The sequence below is a fragment of the Pocillopora damicornis genome, chromosome 13 (genome assembly GCF_964200805.1).
Source record: "Pocillopora damicornis chromosome 13, jaPocDami1.2, whole genome shotgun sequence".
NCBI lineage: Eukaryota > Metazoa > Cnidaria > Anthozoa > Scleractinia > Pocilloporidae > Pocillopora > Pocillopora damicornis.
In genome coordinates, this window is record NC_142682.1 from 15,176,961 (window position 1) to 15,200,419 (window position 23,459).

Consider the following 23,459-nt stretch of genomic DNA (forward strand, 5'->3'; position numbering starts at 1 on the left):
TCAGAATATGAACTTTGATGTTTTTTTAAATTTGATGGTTTGACATTTTTGACAGCTTTAGTCTTGTACAGCCAATCAGATTATTTGAACCATTCTAGCAGGGAATCTGATTGGCTTATTGTAACCTGCTTTATTAGAGTATAGAGCATGCTGACAGCACTGTTGTTCGCTTTGGAAATAAAGTTTGTTTTGAAAACTGAATGTAATTCTTGGGGAATATAACGGATTCTTTATTATAAAACAAATAGAGAAGCCTTGACTGTGCTCTATTCTATTGTAAAGCACGCAGGAAGCGGCTACAACACGAAAGAAGTATAGGGGGAAACACGAGACGTAGTCGAGTGTTTCTCCCTACTTCTTGAGTGCTCTAGCCGCTTCCTAAGTGCTTTAAAATAGAACAGAGCACAGTCAAGGCTTCTCTATTTGTTAATTAATAATTTATAATTCGTCATTTGAATATGTCATATTGTGTCAATATGGTCATCAAGAAATTATAATTGACTCGTTTTCTGGCTAATTGCATTCGTTCCCACTCTTCTACCATCTGTAGGAAATGGTTGTTCTTAGCAAGCGTGGCTGGCACATGACGAGAGGGGAAAGACAATTCAATTGTAAAGGTTCCATCGTTTTTCTTTCTTTATGCCTGTCGCTCACCCTGGTTTTCTCTCGCGTCGTGCTCGTTCTCTCTGTCGTTAAAACCACAAAATATTCCTTACGAATCAAGTAATTAATATTAACATCTATTAAATTCGTTGCCTACGTACACTTACATAAACAATTAATTAAATGAATAAATATCAAATACCAACTGGAGCAATTGCCCCAATAGATTTCCAGCCACAATAGAAATATATACTTAAAAATAAGATATCAAATAAATTTAAAGAAGAATATTTTAATCAGAAATGAATTAACAAAATGGTCCTCCCATTCCCAGTCAAACGTACACTATCAACTTACACTCCGCTGGTTACAAAAGGCCAAAAGCCTGCGTTTAAAGCAGTCAAATGATTTTACACATTTAGGTTGTTTTGGCACTTTGTTCCAAGTTAAGCTTAAACCATAATCGATTACACTAGACTAATAATCTTCTGATGCTTTAAGCCAAAGAGGTGATCTGTAAAAAGGGTTTCGCTTAAACTAATTCTGTAGAAGCTGACTTCTGTTGCAATCGTTTCATAATATTATTCGGAATAATTATAAATAGCAAATTCTACTAACTCATCAGGAAACACCGTAATTTGAATAAACATTTAAACCCTACGCGATTTCCACAATAGGGATCACTGAATTAATGCTGAGTTATGAATATCTTAAACCTTTTTTTTATCTCACAAAGGGCAAAATGAGAATTAATGAAAAATCATTTTCTGGAGGAAGGAGAATTCCTTTATCTTTTCTTTTGTAAATACTTAATACTGTAGACCGATTAAGTTTTTTGTAGGTTGGCTATCAGTTCGTTTTGATTGCTAAAGGTAAATAAACGCCCCTAAGATATAACAGATAACTTGCTTTTATCAGCTGGGTTGATTGTGCAAATTGGCCACCGCAAAGAGTTTTTAAGCGTTAACAGTAACGTCCGCAAAGGAATACTTAAAGAAAACACCCACACCAAAAGAATCATTGGGTAACATCTTTTCTAGCTTTATTACAATGTCCTGATGACGGAAAAGAAATCGAGTGGCAATAAACCGGTCGACAGAAACACAGCACATGTTTAAATTTAAAGTAGTGGCGGCAATCGTATGAACCCACAACATTTATATGAAGTCACACAAGATATTGAGACCTGGCGGCTGAATCCAACACCTGATAATGATCCATACAGGGTCTATCACAAGCCCGACCAAAAAATCGTCTACGGACAACGAGGCTAAAAAATGGTTGGAAATTGTTCGTAGAGACTCGTTTTTGTGAAAAAAAACCATAAGATAACTGCATTTCTAGTTATAGCTACAAAACTCATTGGAAAACGAGAGCCACACTGATAGAAAGATAGATGCTTCATTGCCGAGATGTTCTTCCGAGTAGCTATCATTCTTTTTAAGATGGTGTACAACAACAGCACAGAAAACAATGTAAGCTTGGGAACGCTTGAAAATTTCTTAACCTCTCCTCAAACCAACCAGATATCTCTGAAACTGGAATGTTTTTGCATGAATCATACCATTGCATTCGTGCAGATATGCTTTACATTGAGGAAGACGACTCAATGATCCGAGTCTAAACTTTTAAAATTCCTCAAAATGGTGACAAGGCTAATCGAACAACACCTTTCTAATTCATTGATAACGAAATCGTTAAGCCCGAAGTAAGTGGAAAAGTCGCTGGAGGGGTGATTTTGCCTCTAGTGGATTTGGGATTCTCCGAGCCTTGTGGTCCGGATTTTGTGAGTATTCTTTCTTTTTCGTTATTTATTGTCGGACCAAGTGCTAAGTACCTGCCGGGAGGGAACGCCGACGGCCTTTTGTCTTTTCGTACGTTTTTTCTTTCGTAACCCATCTCATTTTTTTGGCTTAGTTGGGTTCAGCCCCTAAGGGTGTAGCCCTTGGGGGGTTTTTCCCTTATTTTTGCTTGTGTATTACCAGGATTTGCTGGTTTCTTTTAGCTGGCTTTTCTCGACGCTTTTTGCTTCGAGTCGTTTTGTTCACATTTTGGTCACCCATCCACTTTCGGTGAATTGTTGGGTTCGGCCCTTTTGGGCATGCATTTGGGTTCCTTTGTGGCCTTCCGTGATGCCCGACAATATCGAGTGTAGTGTCACTCCCTCTGATCGGCCGAACTCGCTGGTATACGTTCATCATTTCCCAGCGGAGGGTGATGACGCCCTTCTGTGTGAAGAATTTCGCCATTACGGCAAGATCGTCTCTTGTAAACATCAGTACTTCTCTGGGAGGCCTAACCTCCTTACTGGCTCACGTATTTTGACAATTTCCATGTTCAGGCCCATCCCCGCTAAGGTTATGGTTGATGTCTACAGGACTCGGGTGTGGTATCGTGGCATGCAACCGTTTTGCCAGATTTGTAAAACAATGGGTCACAAGGCAGCGGATTGCGAATTTTATGGCAAATGCAAGGAATGTGGTGCGGCTGACCATCGGGCCCGAGATTGCCCTTCCCGCCGTGGCGGCCGTGTTTGGTCCTCTGAGCCCATTGTGGTGAAGGCCACTGTTTCCCCGGCTGTTGCCGAAACTTTCCCGTCCATTCCGGTCCCTGAGGTGGCCGCGGCTCCTCTGGGTGTTGTCGTGACTGAGGAGGTCCCTGACCCCTCAGGTGTCTTTATCAGGAGCCAATAATGCAACCAATAATGATAATCAAAGTAGCGAAAATATAAGTAGTATTTTAATTAGTGAAAACGTTAGTGATAGTATGGATAATGATAATGAAATTAGTACTTTAAATAGTGAAAATATTAGTGCTATAAATAGTGAAAACATTAGTGCTTTAAATAGTGAAAACATTACTGCTTTAAAAAGTGAAAACATTAGTGAATTTAGCAGTTAATGTTCCGGTGCCAGAATGGAGTGTAAGGACTCCTCGGATGGGCCGGACATTTCGAGTTTTCCCTCCGCTGCGGAGGTGAGTGATTCCCTTGACCATTTCCTGACGGTCTCTGTAAGCGTTCCCGGAAAGCGCCAAAACGTGTGATAAACGTGAACCGTGAAGCTGCAACTGGTGCTCAAATGCATTCCAGAATTAAATGGATTCCTACGTTGCGGGAGAGCGGGGGCTCTATTGTATCTTCTCCTGCGGACCTCTGCCACACCTTCAATTCGTTTTATTCTGACCTTTTCGCTAAATTGGAAGTTGGCCCACGGCGTGTTGTATACGGCACAGCGCCTCGCATCCTTTAGATTGCCAGTACCCCTTCCCTGTTTTTGTGGTGCTCCCGTCGAATCTCTCGACCAATTTTTCTTTTAAAGGGGTAACTTTCTAAAGAAACTGTGGTGCTGCGTCGATGGGAGAGTATAGCAGGTAATTTAGTGTTAACAACTGGGTTGAAAACGTAAATCGAAACGTAAAACGAAAAACGTGAGCGATTGAGCTCTGACGAAGGGCTAACGCTCGAAACGTCAGCTTTTTTACCCTTTACAGTGGCTAATTTACGTTTTCAACCCAGTTGTTAACACTAAATTACCTCGCATCCTTTAAATTGCCAGTACCCCTTCCCTGTTTTTGTGGTGCTCCCGTCGAATCTCTCGACCACTTTTTCTTTTACTGTCCGTTAGCCTATAGTGTTCTTTCCTGGTTGCAATCTTTAATGTTTAGTTTTTCCTTTATGTGTCCGGCCCTTCTCTTGCATCATGTCCATTTTGGTTTCAGTTCTGATGAGTTGTGCGCAACCCCCCGTGTCCTCGTCTATCTTCTTAACTTATGTAAATTCTTCATCTGGCAATTCCGGGACGACTTTCGTTTCCGTTATGTCCCGCCTGGCGCTGTGGACGTTATCGCCAAGGTGAAATCGCGCTTGAAATGTCACGTTCCCGTCCTTTTTAAGCGGTTCCAATCTTCTCGTTGTCCCCGTTACTTCCATCGTCGGTGGGGCGCCCGTTGTGTCGTCGCTTCTGTTAATGGTAGCCATCTGTCAATCGTGTTATAGTCCGCTTTCCGTCGTCGCTGTACTTGTTTTGTTTTTTGTTTGCGTGCTACCCCTTGGCTGGCTAGGGGTTATTATTATTGTTTTGTTTTTTGTTTTACGTGCCACCCCTTGGCTGGCTAGGAGTTATGATTATTGTTTTGTTTTTTGTTTGCGTGCCACCCCTTGGCTGGTTAGGGGTTATGATTATTGTTTGGGTTTTTATTTTACGTGCCACCCCTTGGCTGGCTAGGGGTTATGATTATTGTTTTGTTTTTTGTTTGCATGCCACCCCTTGGCTGGCTAGGGGTTATGATTATTGTCTTGTTTTTTGTTTGCATGCCACCCCTTGGCTGGTTAGGGGTTATGATTATTGTTTGGGTTTTTGTTTTACGTGCCACCCCTTGGCTGGCTAGGGGTTATTATTATCGTTTTCTTGTTGTTATCGAGTGTGTGTCTAATTTTTGGTGCGTGTGTGTTTATTTTCTTGCGAGGTGGGGTTCGATTCCACAACGAAGTTGGTGTCTGGTGACCCTCTTGTTTATTGGTGAGCCCAACCATAAGGCATTGCACTCTCCGCCTTGGGTTGGATTAGACGTTTAGTTCGGCAGACATTGCACCGCCCTCACGGGAACCTGGCCGTTCGCCTTAAACATAAAAAACAAGGCGGCCAAATGGCGTCGTTTTGCCTTGCCTGATGAATTTTCCACATCATTAGCGACCCTTTTAACTGTAGTGATACAGCTAAAAGGGTTGCCAAAGCCATAATAGGCGCAAAAGTAATAACTTGGTTGCGTTTCGCCATCTTTGTTTTGTTTTTCTAATTTCGCGCCAAAACTCGTCCCCAGGATCTTCGACCTTTTCTCATCTCGGAAACCGGGCTGAATTTTCTCATATGAACTCAAGGCAAAATTCGTCCCGGTAAGCGGGCCAGTCCGGTCAATTACGCTCATATGAAGAGGCCCTTAATGCTCCGGCAAAATTCTGTATAATTCTCGTTGCGAAATCAGTATAACAACTGATTTTAACAAAATGCGGTTGTATGCTTATATCCTTACGTTTCTCATAATCATTATGTCAGCATTGAATACAAAACATGGGGTCGGGAAGTTCAGAGGAAACCTGTACCGGCAACGATGTTAATCATTGAATTCCCACGTATGACCGAGACAGAATTTCTCCCAACAACATCAGGAGAATATCATGCAGATAAGCAAAGAGGATAAAGAAAAATTTCAATTAAGGGATTTTTTGTTGATCCAATACCAAATTCTCCGAACTAACATTATAAGCTTTAAGCCAAAGCAGTAATCTGAAAATAGGTGTAAGGGGTTCCATTTTAAGCTGATTTCCGAGAATTCGACTTCTGTTTACATATTCACTGAAAATATCTTGGAAATAACAAGTGAATTCAATCAGTTCCTCCAGAAATATTTTTAATTGATCTGATCATCCTAGCCAGGATCACTGAATCGATGCTAAGTGACCTGATATCCATGGGCGTATTCAGTTACAAAAGGGGAATAACTTGAACCAGCGTCTTAAAATAAAACCTGTTCTATATTCATTCTTAACAATTATCTATTTGCAATTGGCTCCATACAAGGCAATGGGTAACTGTCAAAGAAACCCGTTAGATCAAAGAAAACAAATAAAGTGAGGACAAAGTACATAGACTCAAGAGAAAGCAAAGTTAGGTATTCTTGCAAAGACGACTTTCTTGTCAGATTCCAAGTCACTAATATTACGAAAAAAATGTGCAAACTAAAGTTGCAGTCCGTTTCGACATAATTTGTCGATAGAAGGTAAGTCCTGTTTCCTTTGATATGCCCCATAAGAGCTCTGTCTCTATATCTGTTTTATCTACAGAACGCTCACCATTTCGAGCTGAAATCAACCCAACCTGGTACTTTTCTCGTTGCATCAATCATCCTTAGGGCAACCAGCGAAAGGTATCACGAAAGGCTTTGCGGAACTCTTGATTTTTAAAGAAGTATGTGAATGGATTAATTGCTGAAGAAGTAAAAGCAATTGTCTCAAGCCAAGGCCATACAACAAAGATCTATGTACATAATTTGCCCCAGCTATACGCCAGAGAATAATAGCATTCAATTAAAAAAAAGAACTAAACTGGGCATCCATGTGATGATGCAAGCACCTAAAACAAAACCAACTGTTTTGATAGCTTTAAAATTTTGTACAATGCAGACGCTCAAATTTTCGTCGCAATTTCGAGGATTTTCGTCGCCCAAAATTATTCTACACTGTTTTCTTGCTGATTTGAAAGTACATATATATGAAAGTGAGACTACTTATAATGGAGAAGCAAACGTTACAAATGTTAAAGAAAATCATAGTATTGTATTAATTTTTTCCTTAACGTTTACCGAGAGCGTGGAGAAAGGAAGACACAATGAAAATAACCACAACAAAATGAACACTGTGTAACATCTTTTCTCATGCAAAATGTCTTGCAATTTCCTGATAACGGAATGGAAACTGAATTGCGACGAACTGGTTGACAGAAACAGCAAATGTTGAAAGTAGTGGCGGCGGTTGTATGAATCCACAACACCAACGTTAAGTCGGACAAAACGCTGGGAACTACTGGCTGAATAAGAAATCTGATAAAGATCCACACAGGGTCTATCACAAGCAGTCTGTTCCTCTCTTCTCTTCCCACTCCCATCGTCCTCCCTTGCCGCACGTGTTGAGGAGGGTAACAGTCAGCCTTTGTCCACGTTAAGGGGAAAAAATTACCAAATTTAGGAGGAAGAAAGAGAATGCATTCATAAACGTTAATTAATTTTTCTCTTTCTTCAGAAGAAATGAATATTATTCCAAACTGAGAATTGATTAAAAGATAATGAAATGAATGAATACGTAAACGATTATAATCCAGTCATTAATTTTCGAGTGATTTCATTAGCTGCTTTACGTCACGTGGTACAAAATCACCGCCCAGTTATTAGGCAATAACCACCGTTAACGTCGATATTTGTCCTCCGATTATTTGCCTCGAAAGGAAACGAAGCCAGCGGAAAATAACCGGCTCAAACGTTTCACTTTTTCATCTCTATTACTTTACATGGAAGAAGGTAGAGTCCAGTGATAGTGACGTTAAAAAGCTTATCTCAAAGGCTGCTCATGAAAGTACAAAAAAAGTTCAAAAAAATTGTTGTCAACGCGCGTGATGAAAATTAATGAGAGGGTTACAAAACAATTGAATCCTATTCTTGGCTTCCTGTTATGTCGGCTGATAATGTCCCTGGCTGATAGATTGTCCATAGATTTCACAATTTTCCGCAAAGCTTCGTTTCTCGGCTAAAAAATTCATTTCTCGGACAATACCTCAGCCGCAGACATAGTTAGCCGACATACCAGCTGCCCGAGACGAATTAATTAACATTGATAATTGATAGAAGGGACGATTGAAATAAAATAATTAATGCCCAAAGTAAATAAGTCGATTGGAGAAAGGACTATATGCAATTCTCATCCCGGGTCCCTTCAGCTATAAGATTCCACTTCTGTTTAATTCCCTTGTTATCAAAACTTCCAAGGGCCTGGTTTACGCTAATAAGATTACAGCAGATTTCAACAAAATGTTGTTGTGTGCGTATGTCCATGAGTTTCTTTTTATACTCAAATTGAGTACGAAACACGGGGTCGGCAAATTCACAGGAAGTCTTTATTGCGTTGAAAAAGGAAATGAAGAAGCAATTATTTCCTCTCTATGGCTTTTAGGTTGCAAGAACATTATCTTTATTTTTTATCCGTTGCATCATGATTGTATGTTTATGGGTCAATTCTCTTGCACCAAGTAACTGGGCCCTAGAAATTCACAAGGACCGTAAACAAAGAGTTGCCTCGTAGAGCTTGAGGTGGTCTAAAAATTTCAGTTTGAATAATATAGCTGATCCTCAACTCACGCTGTGAGTGTTTGAAAAACACTTTATATGCCCCATAGAAAATTGGCGTTTACAATTTCTTCGAGGGAAGCGACTTAGCTGAGTCAAACTAGCGACGGGTTCAAGGTAGAGGATCCAATGTTTTCCGTCCTAGGATATTTATTGATTTTATGACAAAATCAGTGATCCATAGCTTGAGTGGTTTTAAATCAATCAGAACGAAAAAACGGAAGATAAATCAAGTTCTACCAATTGTATGTAATTTATCACGATTTTGTCCCTTGAAAACAGCCCACTTCCTGAAAGGGTTCGGTCTTTCCTTCATAAATTAAACCGCGTTAAAACTCAGAACTGAGTCAGGGACGAAACTACTTACCAGAATAATTTACTAGACTGAAATATGACCAGAGCTCAAAATGACAGGTGTTTCTGGGGAAAATAAAGAATTCTTGCCGAGTAAAAAGTGTATGATATAACGAGATAAAAACGATTTTTAACCAAAGTCTTTTTATTTGCAGAAAATGAGAATTCTGAAAACATGAACGTGTGTAGATGTTCCGTTATGTTTATATAGGTCGATCAGGTTTCTTCGGATTAAGTGGAGCACTGTTTCGTTTGAATTTCCTTCATTCCCTTTTTTCTTGACTTGCCAAGTTGCCATTTGTCTCACTATTTCGTGTCATCGGGTCATTTTGGTTTCTTTCCGATGTAGAACCAATTTCAGGTGAAATATTCGAATGAAGACAGGGAAGCCGTCGGAACGCACGACGACAGGCTCGACGAAAGTCGCCATTTCGGAAAAAATATATCAGTGGGTTAATCGCTGATGATGTAAAAGCGATTGCGTCAACCCAGGGCCATGCAACAAGAAACAATTCAAGCAATTCACTCACGCCTTCGGTTAGCATGTAATAACAGTCAACTACAATTAGAACTAAACTGGGCATCCACGTGAATATACAAGCACCCAAAACAAAACCTACTGTTTTGATAGCTTTAAAATTGTGCACAGCAAGAACTCTAATATTTTCGTCGAAGTTTCGGGGATTTTCCTGAGCGATTATGAGTTTGAACTGTTTTCTGGCAGCCTTGAAAATACTAACATAGCAAAAAGATACAACTAATAATGATACAACATAGATGATGCATGTTAGATACAAAAACATCGCTTTTTTTGAACCATCTAGAAATAATGTTGAAAAAGAAAGCCCCAGTGAACTAAACCAAACCAAAATGATGACCGCATAACATCTTTTCTTAGTCACAATGTCTTCATAACGGAAAGGAAACCGAATGGCGATAAAACGGTCGATTGAAACACAGCAAATGTTGAAAGTAGTGGCGGCGGTTGCGTGAATCCACAATACTACTATAACTTCCACCAGCAAGGTGTGAAGCGATGGCCGAATCAAACATCTGGTAGTGAGCCACACAGGGTCTACAAAAATCCCGACCAAAAAGTCTGCAACGGACAGTGACGCTAAAAAGCAGTTGGAAATTGTTCGTAAAGACTCGTTTTTGAAGAACAGCCACAACACGATTGCGTTTCCAGTTACAGCTACAAAGCTTGACGAGGAAAACCACACTGATAGACAGATGGACGCTGCACTGCTGAGATGTTTGTCTGGATGGCTATCATTCATGGTGAGATGATGTGCAGCTTCTGCAGAAAAAAAGAAAGTGAACTTGGAAATGCTTAAAATTTTCTTTTCCTCTCTACAAACAAATGTTGATGAAGCTGAACTGATTTTGCATGAATCACCAAATTCCTTTTAAGCAGTTACGCTTCTTATTGACAGGCACGTTGTTTTTATCTAAAGGGGGTAAGTTTCTAGAGAAACTGTGCTGCTGCGTCGGTGGGAGAGTATAGCAGGTAATTTAGTGTTAACAACTGAGTTGAAAACGTAAATTGGCCACCGTAAAGGGTAAAAAAGCTGACGTTTCGAGCGTCAGCCCTTCGTTAATCTAAAGTCTGAAAACGGAGAACGGTAAAAGGTGTGAGATGGATAAGACAACAGCTCTCTGGAAAACGTTTCGAAATTCTTATTTATATCTCAGTCTTACCTTGCCTTTCAGCAACGATAAAAAAGGAACTCATTTGATTTCTCTTAAATTAAAAAGCCTGGCAATAACTGACAACAAAGTTTCCGCTAACATAAAGCTGCTTCAGTGACAGAAAGTTGTTTGACAAAGTTCCTAATTCCAGATAAACACTAGTAATGGCTCCTGATTGACAGTAAATGTACTTTAACGCTAGTGTCAAATGTGACGATCTTCATGGCTCACCCGGCGAGGACTTGACTCCTAGCGAGCAAAATGAAGAAGATCACGACCATCTTTTTCTCGTCCATTGACATTCGGGAAGAGTCAGCCTTTGCCAACCTCAAGTGCAAAAGTTTACGAAAATTCTATTGATGAAAGTTTTTCAATCGCAAACATAACGTTATGTCGCCAGAAACCTCTGTCTTCAGCAAGGTGATCAAAAATGATTAAAAAAAATAACTAGACAAATAAATTAAATTTGGTAAACGGCAGAATTAATTTTTGAAATCAATCAATAAATGATATAAATATATAAAGTGATCGGGCAAGGTACATTACAATTTTCATTCCGGAGTCCCTTAACCAGAAAGATCAGTCATATTTCCATTAAGTCTCTTGTAATCAAAACTTCCTTGGGTCTGGTTTACCCTGGTAATATAAAAGTGACAAAGTGCTTTCATATGCTAATATCCTTATGTTTGATTTACTGTTCAAATGCAGACAGAAGACAAAACATGGCGACGATATGAGATTAATAAGGAATTCTTACTTTTCTGTATAAAGAGTTGCAAATAAAAATGTGTTTTAAATAAGTTGTTCTAATGCATTATTGGCCAGTTTTCATGCACCAAGTGACCGGATCGAGATAGTTACGAGCACTGTAAATAGACCTTTGCCTTGGAGAACTTTAAGGTGGGACGTAAATGTTAAATTTGAACGACGTAGGTGGTCCTCAACTCGTGCTGTGAGTGCTTGAAGGACTTCAATTTATACTGACAGAATGTTATAAGCACGGAACTCTTAACAAGCTTCATAGAAAGTTAGCAGTGAAATTTTTCTCTGAGAGAAGCGAACACGCTGTTCCTACTGCTGATCCAAACAAGGAACGGGCTCAATGTAGAGGTTCTGAAGTTTGCCACTCCTAGAATATTTATTAATCTTATGACAAAGTGACCCGTAGTCGGTAGTAGCTTGTCACCTGCTAAAACTGAATAGACAAGAACTGTCATGAGTACAAAAAGCTTCCTGCAAAGCTTCAGATAAGAGCATGGCATCGAAATTAAATATCGCGCGGTAGTAAATTTGATGTGCACATTAGCATAAGACAATATAACTGTCGGTAATCGTCCAGGATAAAAGCGAAAAATATACCGTACAGTTTAACAATTTGTCAAACGTTTTCCCCAATTTTTGTTTCAAAATACAAGCTCTACGCAGTCATAGTAATTGGCAAAGAAATTTTTTTGCGCGTTGCATTGTGATATGCAATATCCATATTGTTTTATTCAAATTCACCGCATCTTTGATTACATAAACGACAATCACGCTTTGTAAGGGACTCACTAAAGGAAAATATCAAAGTCAAATCTTTACGTCTGTTTTAAATTTTAATGCGAAGGACTGATCCACATCGCAAGCGGGGTCTTAAGTGTTTACCGCGGTTGACCGGGCGAATATTGTAAAAGTTTGAGGAAAAAAATTCTTCCATCGCTTTTTACAGACCTTCCACAGTCACTCCTCAATTACAAGTCTCCTTTTGCATTGAATCACCATGACTGTTGGCTGCTTGAATGAACAAAGAAGCAAGGAGGCATCCATCGTTCTTTCGCTGTGGTTCTTCTCGTCTGGTTTAGCAGCTGTAACAGGAAACGCAGTTGTGTTATGGTTGTTCTTCAGAAATGAGTCGTTACGTGCAGTTTCCAACCGATTCTTAGCCTCGTTGTCTGTAGCTGACTTTTTAGTTGGAATTGTTATAGAACCTATCTGGATCACCTTTGGATGTCTGATCCAGCCGTCAAATGTGACCCAAGCCGCCTTGAATGAGTTTATGGAAATGTTGCGGATTCTCACTACTGCTGCTACAACGCTTAACCTATGCTGTGTTTCCGTGGATCGCTTCATAGCCATTCGATTTCCTTTCCGTTATCAGGACATTTTAACCAAGAAGACATGTCATAGCCTCATTGCCGTAGTGTGGTTTATATCATTGCTTCTTCCTTGTCCGGTCATTTTTGTAAATGTTGAAAACTTGTGGTTATTCGTATCGCTTGTCACATTTTGCATCCCCACAACTGTCATGCGGTATGCTACTTTTGGATTTTCAAGGCCGCAAGCGATCAAGCCCGAAGAATGACGGGGGGAAATAAGCATCGTGCGGACGAGAGACCAAGTAGTTTTCCAAGCCGTATAATACAGAATTATAAAGCTATCAAAACCATCGGTTTTGTGTTGGGTGTCTTTGTCGTTTCTTGGATGCCTTGCTTTGTCCTATCCATTGTGCACGAGTTTTCTGCGAGTGATCCGTGCACCGATGAAAAGTTGTATGATGCTGCATGGCCATGGATTGAGGCAGTCGCGCTTTCATCGTCAGCTATCAACCCGTGGGTTTATTTTTTCCATAATGGCGAATTTCGCCAGGCTTTGCATCGCAGTATTCGAAGGGTAACCCGAAAAAGCTGATCGCCTACCGTGCAAAATATTAACAGGATGACGGGTGTGGTTAGACTACACTTTTAAATTTTAAGTTCGCAAGCAATTGACGCTAACTATGATCGCATGTACGAGTGGCATTGTTTATTTAGGGAAATAAATTTTTTAGGATCTCTTTTTGTGTTAGTTTCATCGTATCACCGCTTTGGTGGTGTTTTTGCTGATCATTTCTCGAGTAGTTTTTCTTTATAACCGCTCATAAACCCGTACAACGTATTGGGGCTACCCCCATACTTTAAGTTCAAGATTATCCCCACAACCACCCCAGCATCGCACTACTTCCTCAACGAGAGGAATAATGAAGGTATAATGATGAAAATGAAGATTAGACTTACACCAGTTGTCTTGATGGATCGCTTGTTCCTATCCACGGTAGCTGTTACATAATGGTAACGGAAAGGGAAGGGACAATTTAAGTGCGAAGATTCGGTCGTTTTCTTTATTTCCGCCAGTCAAGCAGGATCCTTACTCCCGTGTAGTTCCCATTGTCTCTCTGTTGTCAGAACTTCATCTCCATCAACGTCTTACGTTTTGATTCAGTAATTATCATCCTCATTGTCAATATCATTATCATCACGATAAAAATCCCCTCCCCTCTCCCATCCCCGTTTATTTCTCCTCTCCAGATTCAAATTGAAGTTTTTCCATCTACCATCTTTACCGGAGTCATTATAAATGTCTGCTTCTGTCAACGGTGTTAACCCTTTAACTCCCACGAGTGACCAAGACAGAATTTCACCATACAATATCAACACAATGTCAAGCAGGCAAGTGATGAGAATAAAGAAAAATATCAGTTAGGAGATTATTAGTTGATCCAATACCAAATTCTGGTAAGGCTGAGTAAATTGCATAGCATTGAATTTTTCATTCAGCTTCAGTTGTAAAGCGATACACAAGTCACGTGATTCAAATTAACATCATAAGAAGTATATGGCAGGCAGTTAGGAGAATTACAAATGAGATCTTGGGAACGAAAGGCTTAATATGGGGACAGATATGTGCGACTCGCTATAGTAGAACAAACACAGCTGCATTTCCAGTTACAGCTGCTAAACCAGATTTGTGAACCTCAAGGATTGAAAGCTAGATGTGCTTTGCTTAATCATTCTTACGTGTCGAGCAACTAGTATCAATGTTAGATGCTTTTGAGTGAAAGGAATAATCCTTAAATAGCTTAAGGATTTCCGAGAAACCCACCTCTGTTGACATTCTTCCCTAAAATGACTTGCAAATAACTAGAGATTTTTTAGGTGATACCTTTGAATAAGACTTTGAATTAATATGATCTCTTCAACTTAGATCACTGAATAAATGCAGAAGAATGGTATCCTGTATATTTTTATACCTTACAAAAGGGAAATTACCCTTAAAGTATTTTCTAGAGAAATAATTTTTCCTCAATCCTTCCCCTTCTAATGTATTCAAAACCGTAGACCAACAAATTATGTATTTTATCACAGAACAGAAAGAAAACAAACAAAAAAGTTTCGGTCCCTTTAATTTTAATATCGTCTGTCAGTGGGAGGCAAAGTCTTGTTGATTGAGATGTCCTTAGAGCTCTGTCCCTTTAACCGCTATATCTCCAGATCTCACGCCATTTCGTACCAATCGGTGTAGACCTGGCCTAAGTCCGGATTGTTTTACGCTTTACTCCGTGAATCCACAAGGCAACCAACGAAAGGTACGGCGAAAGGCTTGGCGAAAGTCTTGATTTCGAAAGTAATAAATAAATGGATTGATTGCTGATGAAGCAAATGCAACTGCATCAACCCAAGGCCATACAACAAACAGCAATGAACGCATTTTGTCCTTGTTATTTTCTATGGCATAATTAATATCAAATACCATCAGAACTAAACTTGGCATCCATGTGATGATGCAAGGACCCAAAACAAAGCCGACTGTTTTTATAGCTTTGAAATTTTGTAAAGTACGAACTTTGATATTTTCGTTGTAATTTCGAGAATTTTCATCTCCACATATCCTTTTAAATTGTTCTTTTGCTGCTTTTAAAATACAGATGTATGATAATGAAACTATCACCAATGGAAAAACAAATGTTATAAATGTTAAAGAAAACCAAAATATTGCTCTATTTATGTCTCCCGCGTTTGTCACCGACAACTTCGAGAAAGGAAGACATAATGACAATAACCACACCAAAATTACCACTGTGTAACATCTTTTCTTGTTTACCATGTCCTGATAACGGAAAGGAAACCGAATGGCAATGAATCGGTCGACAGAAACACAACAAACGTTAAAAGTGGGGGCGGCGGTTGTGTGAATCCACAACATTAATGTTAATTCGTGCAAAACACTAGGAGACGAGGCCTCAATAAAAAATCTGATGGCTATCCACACAGGGTCTATCACAAGCCCAACTAAAAAGTCTGATACCGACAACGAGGCTAAAAATCGGTTGGAAACTGTCCGTAAAGAATCGTTTTTATAGAACAACCACAACACAACTGCATTTCCAGTAACAGCCGGAATACTATACAAGGAGAGCCACAGTGATAGAACGATGGACGCTGCACTGCTCAGATGTTCTTCCGGTTGGCCATCATCCATGGTAAGATGGTGTACAGCTACAGCAGAGGATAGAAATTAAGCTTAGGGAAAGTTTTAAATTTTTCTTGTTCTCTCTACAAACCAAACAAATGTTTCTGAAACTAAAATGTTTTTGCGTAAATCATATCATTCTATTTATACAGATATAATTTCTTTTGACAGGCACGTCGAATTGATTGAAGTCTGAAAATTTGAAGTTCCACAAAACGGTGAAAGAGATAGATACCACAACACATCTCTGAAAAATATAACAAAATTCGTATTTATACATCAGTTAATCTTCCTTTGTCTTTCATCAACGATAAAAGAGAAACTCAATCACATTTGACTTTTCATGAATTCAAAAGCTTGAAAATTACTAATACTTGACAACTAAGTTTGCTCTGAGATGCAGCTGTGGATACTCAAATTATAAACGGCCCCTGGTTAAAGCAGTTTAAAGCTTATGGTGATAGTGACCATATTCATGACTTACCCGCCAAGGACTTGATTCCAAGTGAACGAAATTTAGTGAAGAAAATGACAGTGAAGCTCTAATTCTGGGTCGTAGTCTGACAATTGAAAACAAATCTGTGTTTAAAATGAAATATGACTTCCAAATAGTTCTTTATCTAAATATGTCATCAGTATATTTATCAATGTCCGTTTTTCGGCTAACTGTTACGAGAAAAGTTGATTTTTCTTTAACACTATGCTAGGATTTTTCTTTATTCTCCATTTTCTTTTTGATAAACTTACAGCTTGGACAACTAGCACTAAACGTAACAGAACATGTTCACAGTGCTTTTAAAGGTGCCACGAGCTAGGCTGCCAATCCTACTCTTTTCTGGGTAAATAATTCCGAACTCAGTAACGAATCAGATTGACAACGCGCGTTAAATTCTAAGAAATAAACTCTTTTGAGTTACTTGCTCTTTTCTCGGCACGACTCTCTTCTCGATTTCTCACATATTTCTAGTCAAGAACACTTTTTTTAATTACAAATTTATCATAGAGGATAGAAAGTAGAAGTTGTTTACACCTACAATCATCCTGAAAGAATTGAACATAAAAAATTAAACATAGTTTACTTAAATGAAGCTAATAATAACAGTGACTGAACAGCTGCTTAACACAGAATTCACGATAGGAAAGCGTACGAGTCAATCGTACATAAAATTATCTTTTTGATACCATTTTTGTCTTATAACATATTCACCTCTCTCAGATGGGGCTGTCCTCAGCTCCCAATATAAGAAATTGATCAAAAAGGTTAAAGCAACTTTGAATTAAGGCTTTACCAAAGTTCCCTTAAAAAAATCAACCAACGCGAACAAAATAATTGTTTTATTGAACTCTGCGCTTTTCGTTATTGCTGTAGGAGCTTACGAAATTCATTTTAAATCCAATTTTTTTTCAATTTAATTTATTGGAAGCTAATGTTACTTCCGACCACAAAAACGGTAAAATTTGAGTCTCATGACCTGTGTATCGCTTTACAACCGAAACTGAATGAAAATTCAACGCTATGCAATTTACAACGCCTTACCAGAATATCTTATACACGAGATACAGTAAATTATAATCCAAGAAACAGCCAAAGGTACAAGGCACAATACTGGCGGGAGCACTCGAGTGCGTTTGAGTTCCAGTTTATCGACAAGCGAAGAAGTTATGCACAATTTGTTTAAATATTTTGTTTGATGGAACCGAGAACAGCAAATGATCGAGGAAAGCTTTCGTTTTCAAAAGTATCCTGAACATCAATTTCTCGCTCTGAGTGGGTGACAACTAATTAAAAACTTACTGAGACAAGTATTCCGTTCAATTGATAAAACTTTAAGTTCCTCTCAAGCGTTGTGGATGTTTTCAAAGATAACGTAACCCGTTGTAGGGGCTGATAACCGGAACTGACTGAACTAATCAGAACACTAAAAATACAATATCCGAAGTTGAAATTTGAATATTTTTGTATGGCCATGGATTGGGGCAGTCTTTTTCTGATTGGCCGAGTTGAAGAGAAAGTTTTCTGGACAAATCACGGAGCGAAGTAAAGCAAAACCAATGCAATCCCGATTGACTTTCGAAATGAAAGCGAACTACTAAGGACACATGTCGCAGTTTAACTTTGTGACCGGGAGGGAGTGTCGTTAGTACGGCCTCTAATGAAAAGTCTAATGTAATGCATAATCAGAAAATGAGTGAGATATCCGGATCAAGTACCTGGGATTGGTATTAGATATCACGAGATATATGAATAATTTGAAATCAAGTTTGAGAGCATCGGTTAAGCTGATTGCCGAGAATCCGACTACTGTTGACATTTTTGATAAGTTTTCTTGGATGTTGGCAAGTGAATTCCATAACCTCCTGTGAAAATATTTCTGAATTCGCATTTGACTCAATAAGATCATCTCAGCTAGAATCTAAAAATAGGTACTAAATAATCTAATATCTACGGGTGTTATCAATTACAAACGGGAAATTATTCGAATGAATTTCTAGAGAAAGGTTAGGGGGTAAAACTTGTCTTATATTCTTTTTATAAACATTTACCAGAGGTTGGCTCCATATCAGGCATTTTAACATTCCTTACTACAAGTTTTTTCTTTAAAGGCTCTATCTCCTGGAGTTTACCAATGTCACATTTTGTGGTTCCCTGAGACCGCACCTATAATGATGTTCATTCAAACTTTCTCGGGTTTCTTAAGGCGATCATGAAATAAATCAAGAAAACAATGAAACTTAGTTAATTGAGAACCAATGGTGGCATGCAGTTGTATTGTATGGTTACCTCAATTGTCCCGGGCATACAAGTTATTTGTTTTTACTTTTGGCCCGAGAATCTCGTGAAATTTATGAAATACGAGGACCTAAGATATATTAAGGAAAGTTAAGCATTCATGCAAAGATGGTTTTTAACAAGATTCCATATACTATAAATAAAAAAAAAAAAAAAAAAAAAATGGCCCAATTAGTGTTTCGGTCCGCTTGAACATCATGGGAGGTAAATTCTTGTTTCGATTGAGACGTCCATAGAGCTCTGTCTCTTTAACTGCTATATATCTAGATCTCACACCTTTCGTATCATCAGGTGTCGTCTTGGTTTCAGCCCGATTTGTTGTGAGCTTTCCCCCGTGAGTTCATAAGGCAACCAGCGAAAGGTACGGCAAAAGGCTTGGCGATAGTCTTGGTTTCGAAAGTAATATTTAAATGGATTGATTGCTGAAGAAGTGAATGCGATTGCCTCAACCCAAAACTATGCAACAAAGGCCGATGAATGAATTTCACCCGAGTCATTTGTTATGACATAGTAACAGTTAACACACAGCAGAATTAAATCGGGCATCCATATATAATAATACAAGCGCCCAAACCAAAACCGATAATTTTGATAGCTTTGAATTTTTTTTATAGTTCTTCCTCTATAATTCTCGTTGTACTTTCCTGTATTTTTCCCGCTGATATTCTGTGAAAATGATTTTTTGCTGATTAAAAAAATGAACGTATGAATATGAGAGTACAAGTAACGGAATAGCAAATGTTGTTGATGCTAAAGAAATCGACAGCACTGCAAAAGTAATATTTTCCTTGCCTTTGTGAAACAGGCACCTATGATCAACCAATAACAAAGAGAAAGAGCCGAGTGTGACAGTTGAAAACAGGATGTTTGTTCAAGTTAAAAAAAAAATCTCTAGGAAGTTCGTTATTTGAATATGTCATAATTTGTGAATTGGGTCACCAAATTGAATTTCCGGCTACTTTCACTCGTTCCCACTCTTCTGCTGTCTGTATGAACCACTACCTCCTAGCAAGAGTGGTTTGTACGTGATGGAGAGGGAAGGGGGAACGACAGTTCAGGTACGAAGGTTCCATCGTTTTTCCTTATTCAAGCCAGTCAAACAGGCTGGCTTCTCTCGTTTGGTGCTTGTTCTTTCTTTCGTTAAAACTGCTAAATCCTTTTTATGGTTCGAGCAATATTACCATCAACGTTTGATGCTTTTCGCTAAAAGAGTGATCCGTGTTAAGCTAAGTGGTTCAGCTTACACTGATTCCCTAGAAGCCAAATTCTGTTACAAATTCACTTTAAGATTACTGGGAGAAAAATAGCAAATTCTACTGACTTATTTGGAAACACAGATGAATCAACTTTTTAAACCCCAAAGGATCTCCTGGGTAGGGATCACTGAACTGATACTGAGTTAGGATAGCATATTTCTCAATATCTCACAAAGGGCAAGGTCAGTATTGTATTTTTCCCTAAGAAAGGAAATTTGATATTTTATCCTATCTTTCTTCTTGTCAATTTGCTTAGAACTGCAGACCAATAAAGTATTCTTTTGTAGTCATATTTCGCAGTTCCTTTGATTGCTAAAGACATATAACCGTTCTAAAATGTTATAAAAAGAGTGGCCAAAAAGATCGGAGGGAACTCTGGTCCGCCACAATTCAATCAAATTCTTGAAGATCTTCTTTTCACAAAAATCCGCCAGAAGTTGGCTCCACATAAGATATCGCCATTGCTTACAAGAAAGTTTTCCTTTCTAGAAAAGCTCCGTCTCGCACAATCAATTCGTTTGATCCCTGATGGATACCACATGAAAAAAGATCATACGTGGGTTCACCTACGTCGTTGCATTCATCCCGATGGAATAAGGTGTCAGGGATATGTGTGAGGGATCACGACAAAAAAACCGAGAGAAGCAATAAAATTGAGGGAATTGAGCACGAACGAAGGCAGATGGAAACAGTTGTTACTGGTCCGCGAATCTCTAAGCATAAATGTGTGTAAACATCAAAGAACGTCTTGAACTTAAAGGATTCTCAAAACAGAATAAGAAATGCTAGTGAAAAGCAATGTCTGGGCATTCTTCTGAAGATGTTTTTTAATTAGATTTTTAGCCGAAAATTACAGGAAAATGGACTGATGAAAGTTTTGGTCCGTTTCAGCCTCATCTCATCTATCCATGGAAGAAAAAGTCTTGTTTCGATTGAGTTTTCCTTAGAGCTCTGTCTCTTTATTCGCTGCATCTCCAGGTCTCACAACATTTCGTAAAATCTGGCGTCGACTTGGTTTCAACCCGGTTTGTGGAGTGCTTTCTCCAGTGCGTTCACAAGGAAACCAACTGAAGGTACGTCGAAAGGCTTCGCGAAACTCTTGATTTCGAAGGTAATATATGAATGGATTGATTGCTGATGAGGTAAAAGCGACTGTCCCAACCCACGGCCACACAACAAGGTTCAACGAACAAATTCTAGCCCAGTTATTTTCTAAGGCATATTTACATTCAACAAGCAGCAGAACTAAGTTGGGCATCCATGTGATAATGCAAGCACCCAAAACAAAACCGATTGTTTTGATAGCTTTAAGGTTTTGTTTAGTACGAAGTCTAAAACTGTCGCTGTTTATTGTAGGATTTTCTCCTGCTAATATTCTCTTAAATTGTTTTTTTGCGGATTTGAAAATACAAACGTAGGAAAATGAAACTACAAGTAATGGAATAACAGATATTATAAACGCAAGAAAAATCATCGACACAAAATAATTTATCATGGGCTCATAATCTACCAGAAACACCGAGAAAGGAAGAATTAAAGAAAACAGCCACACCAAAAAAATCACTGTGTAACATCTTTTCTTTGTTACACTGACCTGGTAACGGAAAGGAAACCGAATCGCAATAAACCGGTCTACAGAAACACAACAAGTGTTGAAAGTGGTGGCGGCGGTCGTGTGAAGCCACAATATGTATGCAAAGTGGAACAAACTTGAGAGAACTGGAGGCTGAATCCAAAATCCAATAACGATCCACGCAGGGCCTACAACAAGCCCAACTAATAGGTCTGCTATTGATAAAGAGGCTAAAAAGCGGTTGGAAATTGTTCGTAGAGATGCGTGTTTGTAGAACAACCACAACATAACTGCGTTTCCGGTTACAGCTGCAAAACTAGATAGAAAGAGCCACACTGATAGAAAGATGGATGCTGCGCTGCTGAGAAGTTCGTGAGAATGGCAAATATTCATTGCTGGGAGAAGAAAGGAAAAAGGCTTGGGAAATCCTTGAAATTTTCTTGTCCAAGCTACTGACCAAACAGGTGTTACTGAAACTTAAATAATGTTTTTGCATTAATCATCATATTTCTTATAGGCAGACATGCTTTGTATTGACAGGCACGTCTTATGGTAAAAGAGATGGATAAAGTGACACCTCTGTGGAAAGTGTTTCAAAATTCTTATTAACACCTTAACAAGTTATCTTGTTACATCTTAAGGGCGTTTATCTCCCTTTCAGAGATCAAAACGAACTGACCAGTAAACTAAAACAAAAACTTAATCGGTCTTCAGTATTGAGCATATTTACAATAGAAAAGATAAAGAAGTACTCCTTCCTCCAGAAAATGATTTTTGATTGATTCTTTCATTTCTATCTCTTTTTGCCCTTTGTGAGATAAAAAATGTTTAAGATAACATCTTAATATTTCATTGCCTCTCATCGACAATGAAAAAGAAACTCACTCTTAAAATCTCTAGTGTTTCGCATAAATAAAAAAGCTTAACAATAATTGAAAACAAAGTTTACCTTGAGATCCGGCTGCTTTTTTGACAGGAAGTCCATCAGAAACCTCTAAATTCTGGATTTCTCATACAATTAACGGCTCTTGGTTAATGGTTACATGCAGTTTAACAATAATCACAAAAGATACCGTATGCTTAGGACTCGATTCCGAGCGAAGGAAATGATAAGGCGACGACGAAACTCTAAGTTTGAAGCCAATTGTGACAACTGAAAACACATGTTTTTCAAAATAAAAAATGACTCCTATAATTTATATTAATAATTTATAATTCGTCATTTGAATATGTCATATTGTGTCAATGTGGTCATCAAGAAATTATAATTGACTCGTTTTCTGGCTAATTTCTCTCGTTCTCACTCTTCTACCATCTGTATGAACTGGTTTTTCCTAGCAAGTGTGGCTGGCACATGACGAGAGGGGAAAGACAATTCAATTGTAGAGGTTCCATCGTTTTTCTTTCCTTATGCCTGTCACTCACCCTAGTTTTCTCTCGCGTCGTGCTCGTTCTCTCTGTCGTTAAAACCACAAAATATTTGTTACGATTCTGTAGAAGCCGACTTCTGTTGCAATCTTTTCATAAGATTATTCGGAAAAGAACGTAAGCTTGGGAACGCTTGAAAATTTCTTGTCCCCTCCTCTCACTAACCAGATGTCTCTGAAACTAAAATTTTTTTGTATGAATCATGATATTGCATTCGTGCAGATATGCTTTACATTAACGAAGACGACTCGATAATCTGAGTCTGAACTTTTAAAATTCCTCAAAACTGTGATAAAGATAACAGGAACAACACCTTTCTAAAAAATGTTTCAAAATCGTTATCAATGTCTAAATAAATGAATTTTTAACGTTTAATGTGATTAGTAACAGTAAAACTGGAAAAATAGATAGACATATGAACGATAAATAAATGATATGTAAGAAAAGAGAAATAAGAAATAACACAATTACCAATAATTAATGAATTATTAAAGTACACTTGATTTATTAATGGCTCGTTTAAAGATAAACGTATCATAGTGCTGGTAAAGTTCAGTAGAATTATCTCTCAGGGGTCCTTCCAGCTTAAAGATCCCAATTCCTT

General features: G+C 38.5%; 4 protein-coding genes and 2 pseudogenes across 5 annotated transcripts; 2 read left to right on the plus strand and 4 right to left on the minus strand.

The window, feature by feature from the left end:
- Positions 1–3,519: 3,519 nt before the first annotated feature.
- Positions 3,520–5,474, plus strand: LOC149035654 (uncharacterized). The gene is made up of 3 exons (XM_089191318.1): positions 3,520–3,579; positions 3,661–3,883; positions 4,161–5,474. The coding sequence occupies exons 1-3, from the start codon at positions 3,520–3,522 to the stop codon at positions 4,598–4,600; spliced, it is 723 nt and encodes a 240-aa protein (XP_089047444.1). The 3' UTR covers positions 4,601–5,474.
- Positions 5,475–6,086: 612 nt separating this feature from the next.
- LOC149035655 (trace amine-associated receptor 9-like) lies at positions 6,087–13,879 on the minus strand (annotated as a pseudogene). Its single transcript, XR_016182336.1, has 2 exons — positions 13,575–13,879; positions 6,087–7,307 (listed from the first exon to the last, which is right to left on the minus strand). The product of XR_016182336.1 is annotated as a trace amine-associated receptor 9-like (transcript).
- LOC113666349 (beta-1 adrenergic receptor-like) lies at positions 8,993–12,113 on the minus strand. The gene has a single exon (XM_089191719.1). The coding sequence runs from the start codon at positions 10,128–10,130 to the stop codon at positions 9,114–9,116; it is 1,017 nt and encodes a 338-aa protein (XP_089047845.1). The 5' UTR covers positions 10,131–12,113; the 3' UTR covers positions 8,993–9,113.
- On the plus strand, positions 12,117–13,354 carry LOC149035656 (beta-1 adrenergic receptor-like; annotated as a pseudogene).
- Positions 13,880–14,735: 856 nt separating the features above from the next.
- Positions 14,736–17,783, minus strand: LOC149035657 (histamine H2 receptor-like). Its single transcript, XM_089191700.1, has 3 exons — positions 17,603–17,783; positions 16,292–16,367; positions 14,736–16,054 (listed from the first exon to the last, which is right to left on the minus strand). Exon 3 carries the CDS (start codon positions 15,814–15,816, stop codon positions 14,890–14,892), a length of 927 nt encoding a protein of 308 aa, XP_089047826.1. The 5' UTR covers positions 15,817–16,054; positions 16,292–16,367; positions 17,603–17,783; the 3' UTR covers positions 14,736–14,889.
- A 2,880-nt stretch (positions 17,784–20,663) lies between these two features.
- LOC113666354 (octopamine receptor beta-2R-like) lies at positions 20,664–22,496 on the minus strand. Its single transcript, XM_089191701.1, has 2 exons — positions 22,377–22,496; positions 20,664–21,903 (listed from the first exon to the last, which is right to left on the minus strand). The coding sequence occupies exon 2, from the start codon at positions 21,818–21,820 to the stop codon at positions 20,798–20,800; it is 1,023 nt and encodes a 340-aa protein (XP_089047827.1). The 5' UTR covers positions 21,821–21,903; positions 22,377–22,496; the 3' UTR covers positions 20,664–20,797.
- Between the last annotated feature and the right edge of the window lie 963 nt (positions 22,497–23,459).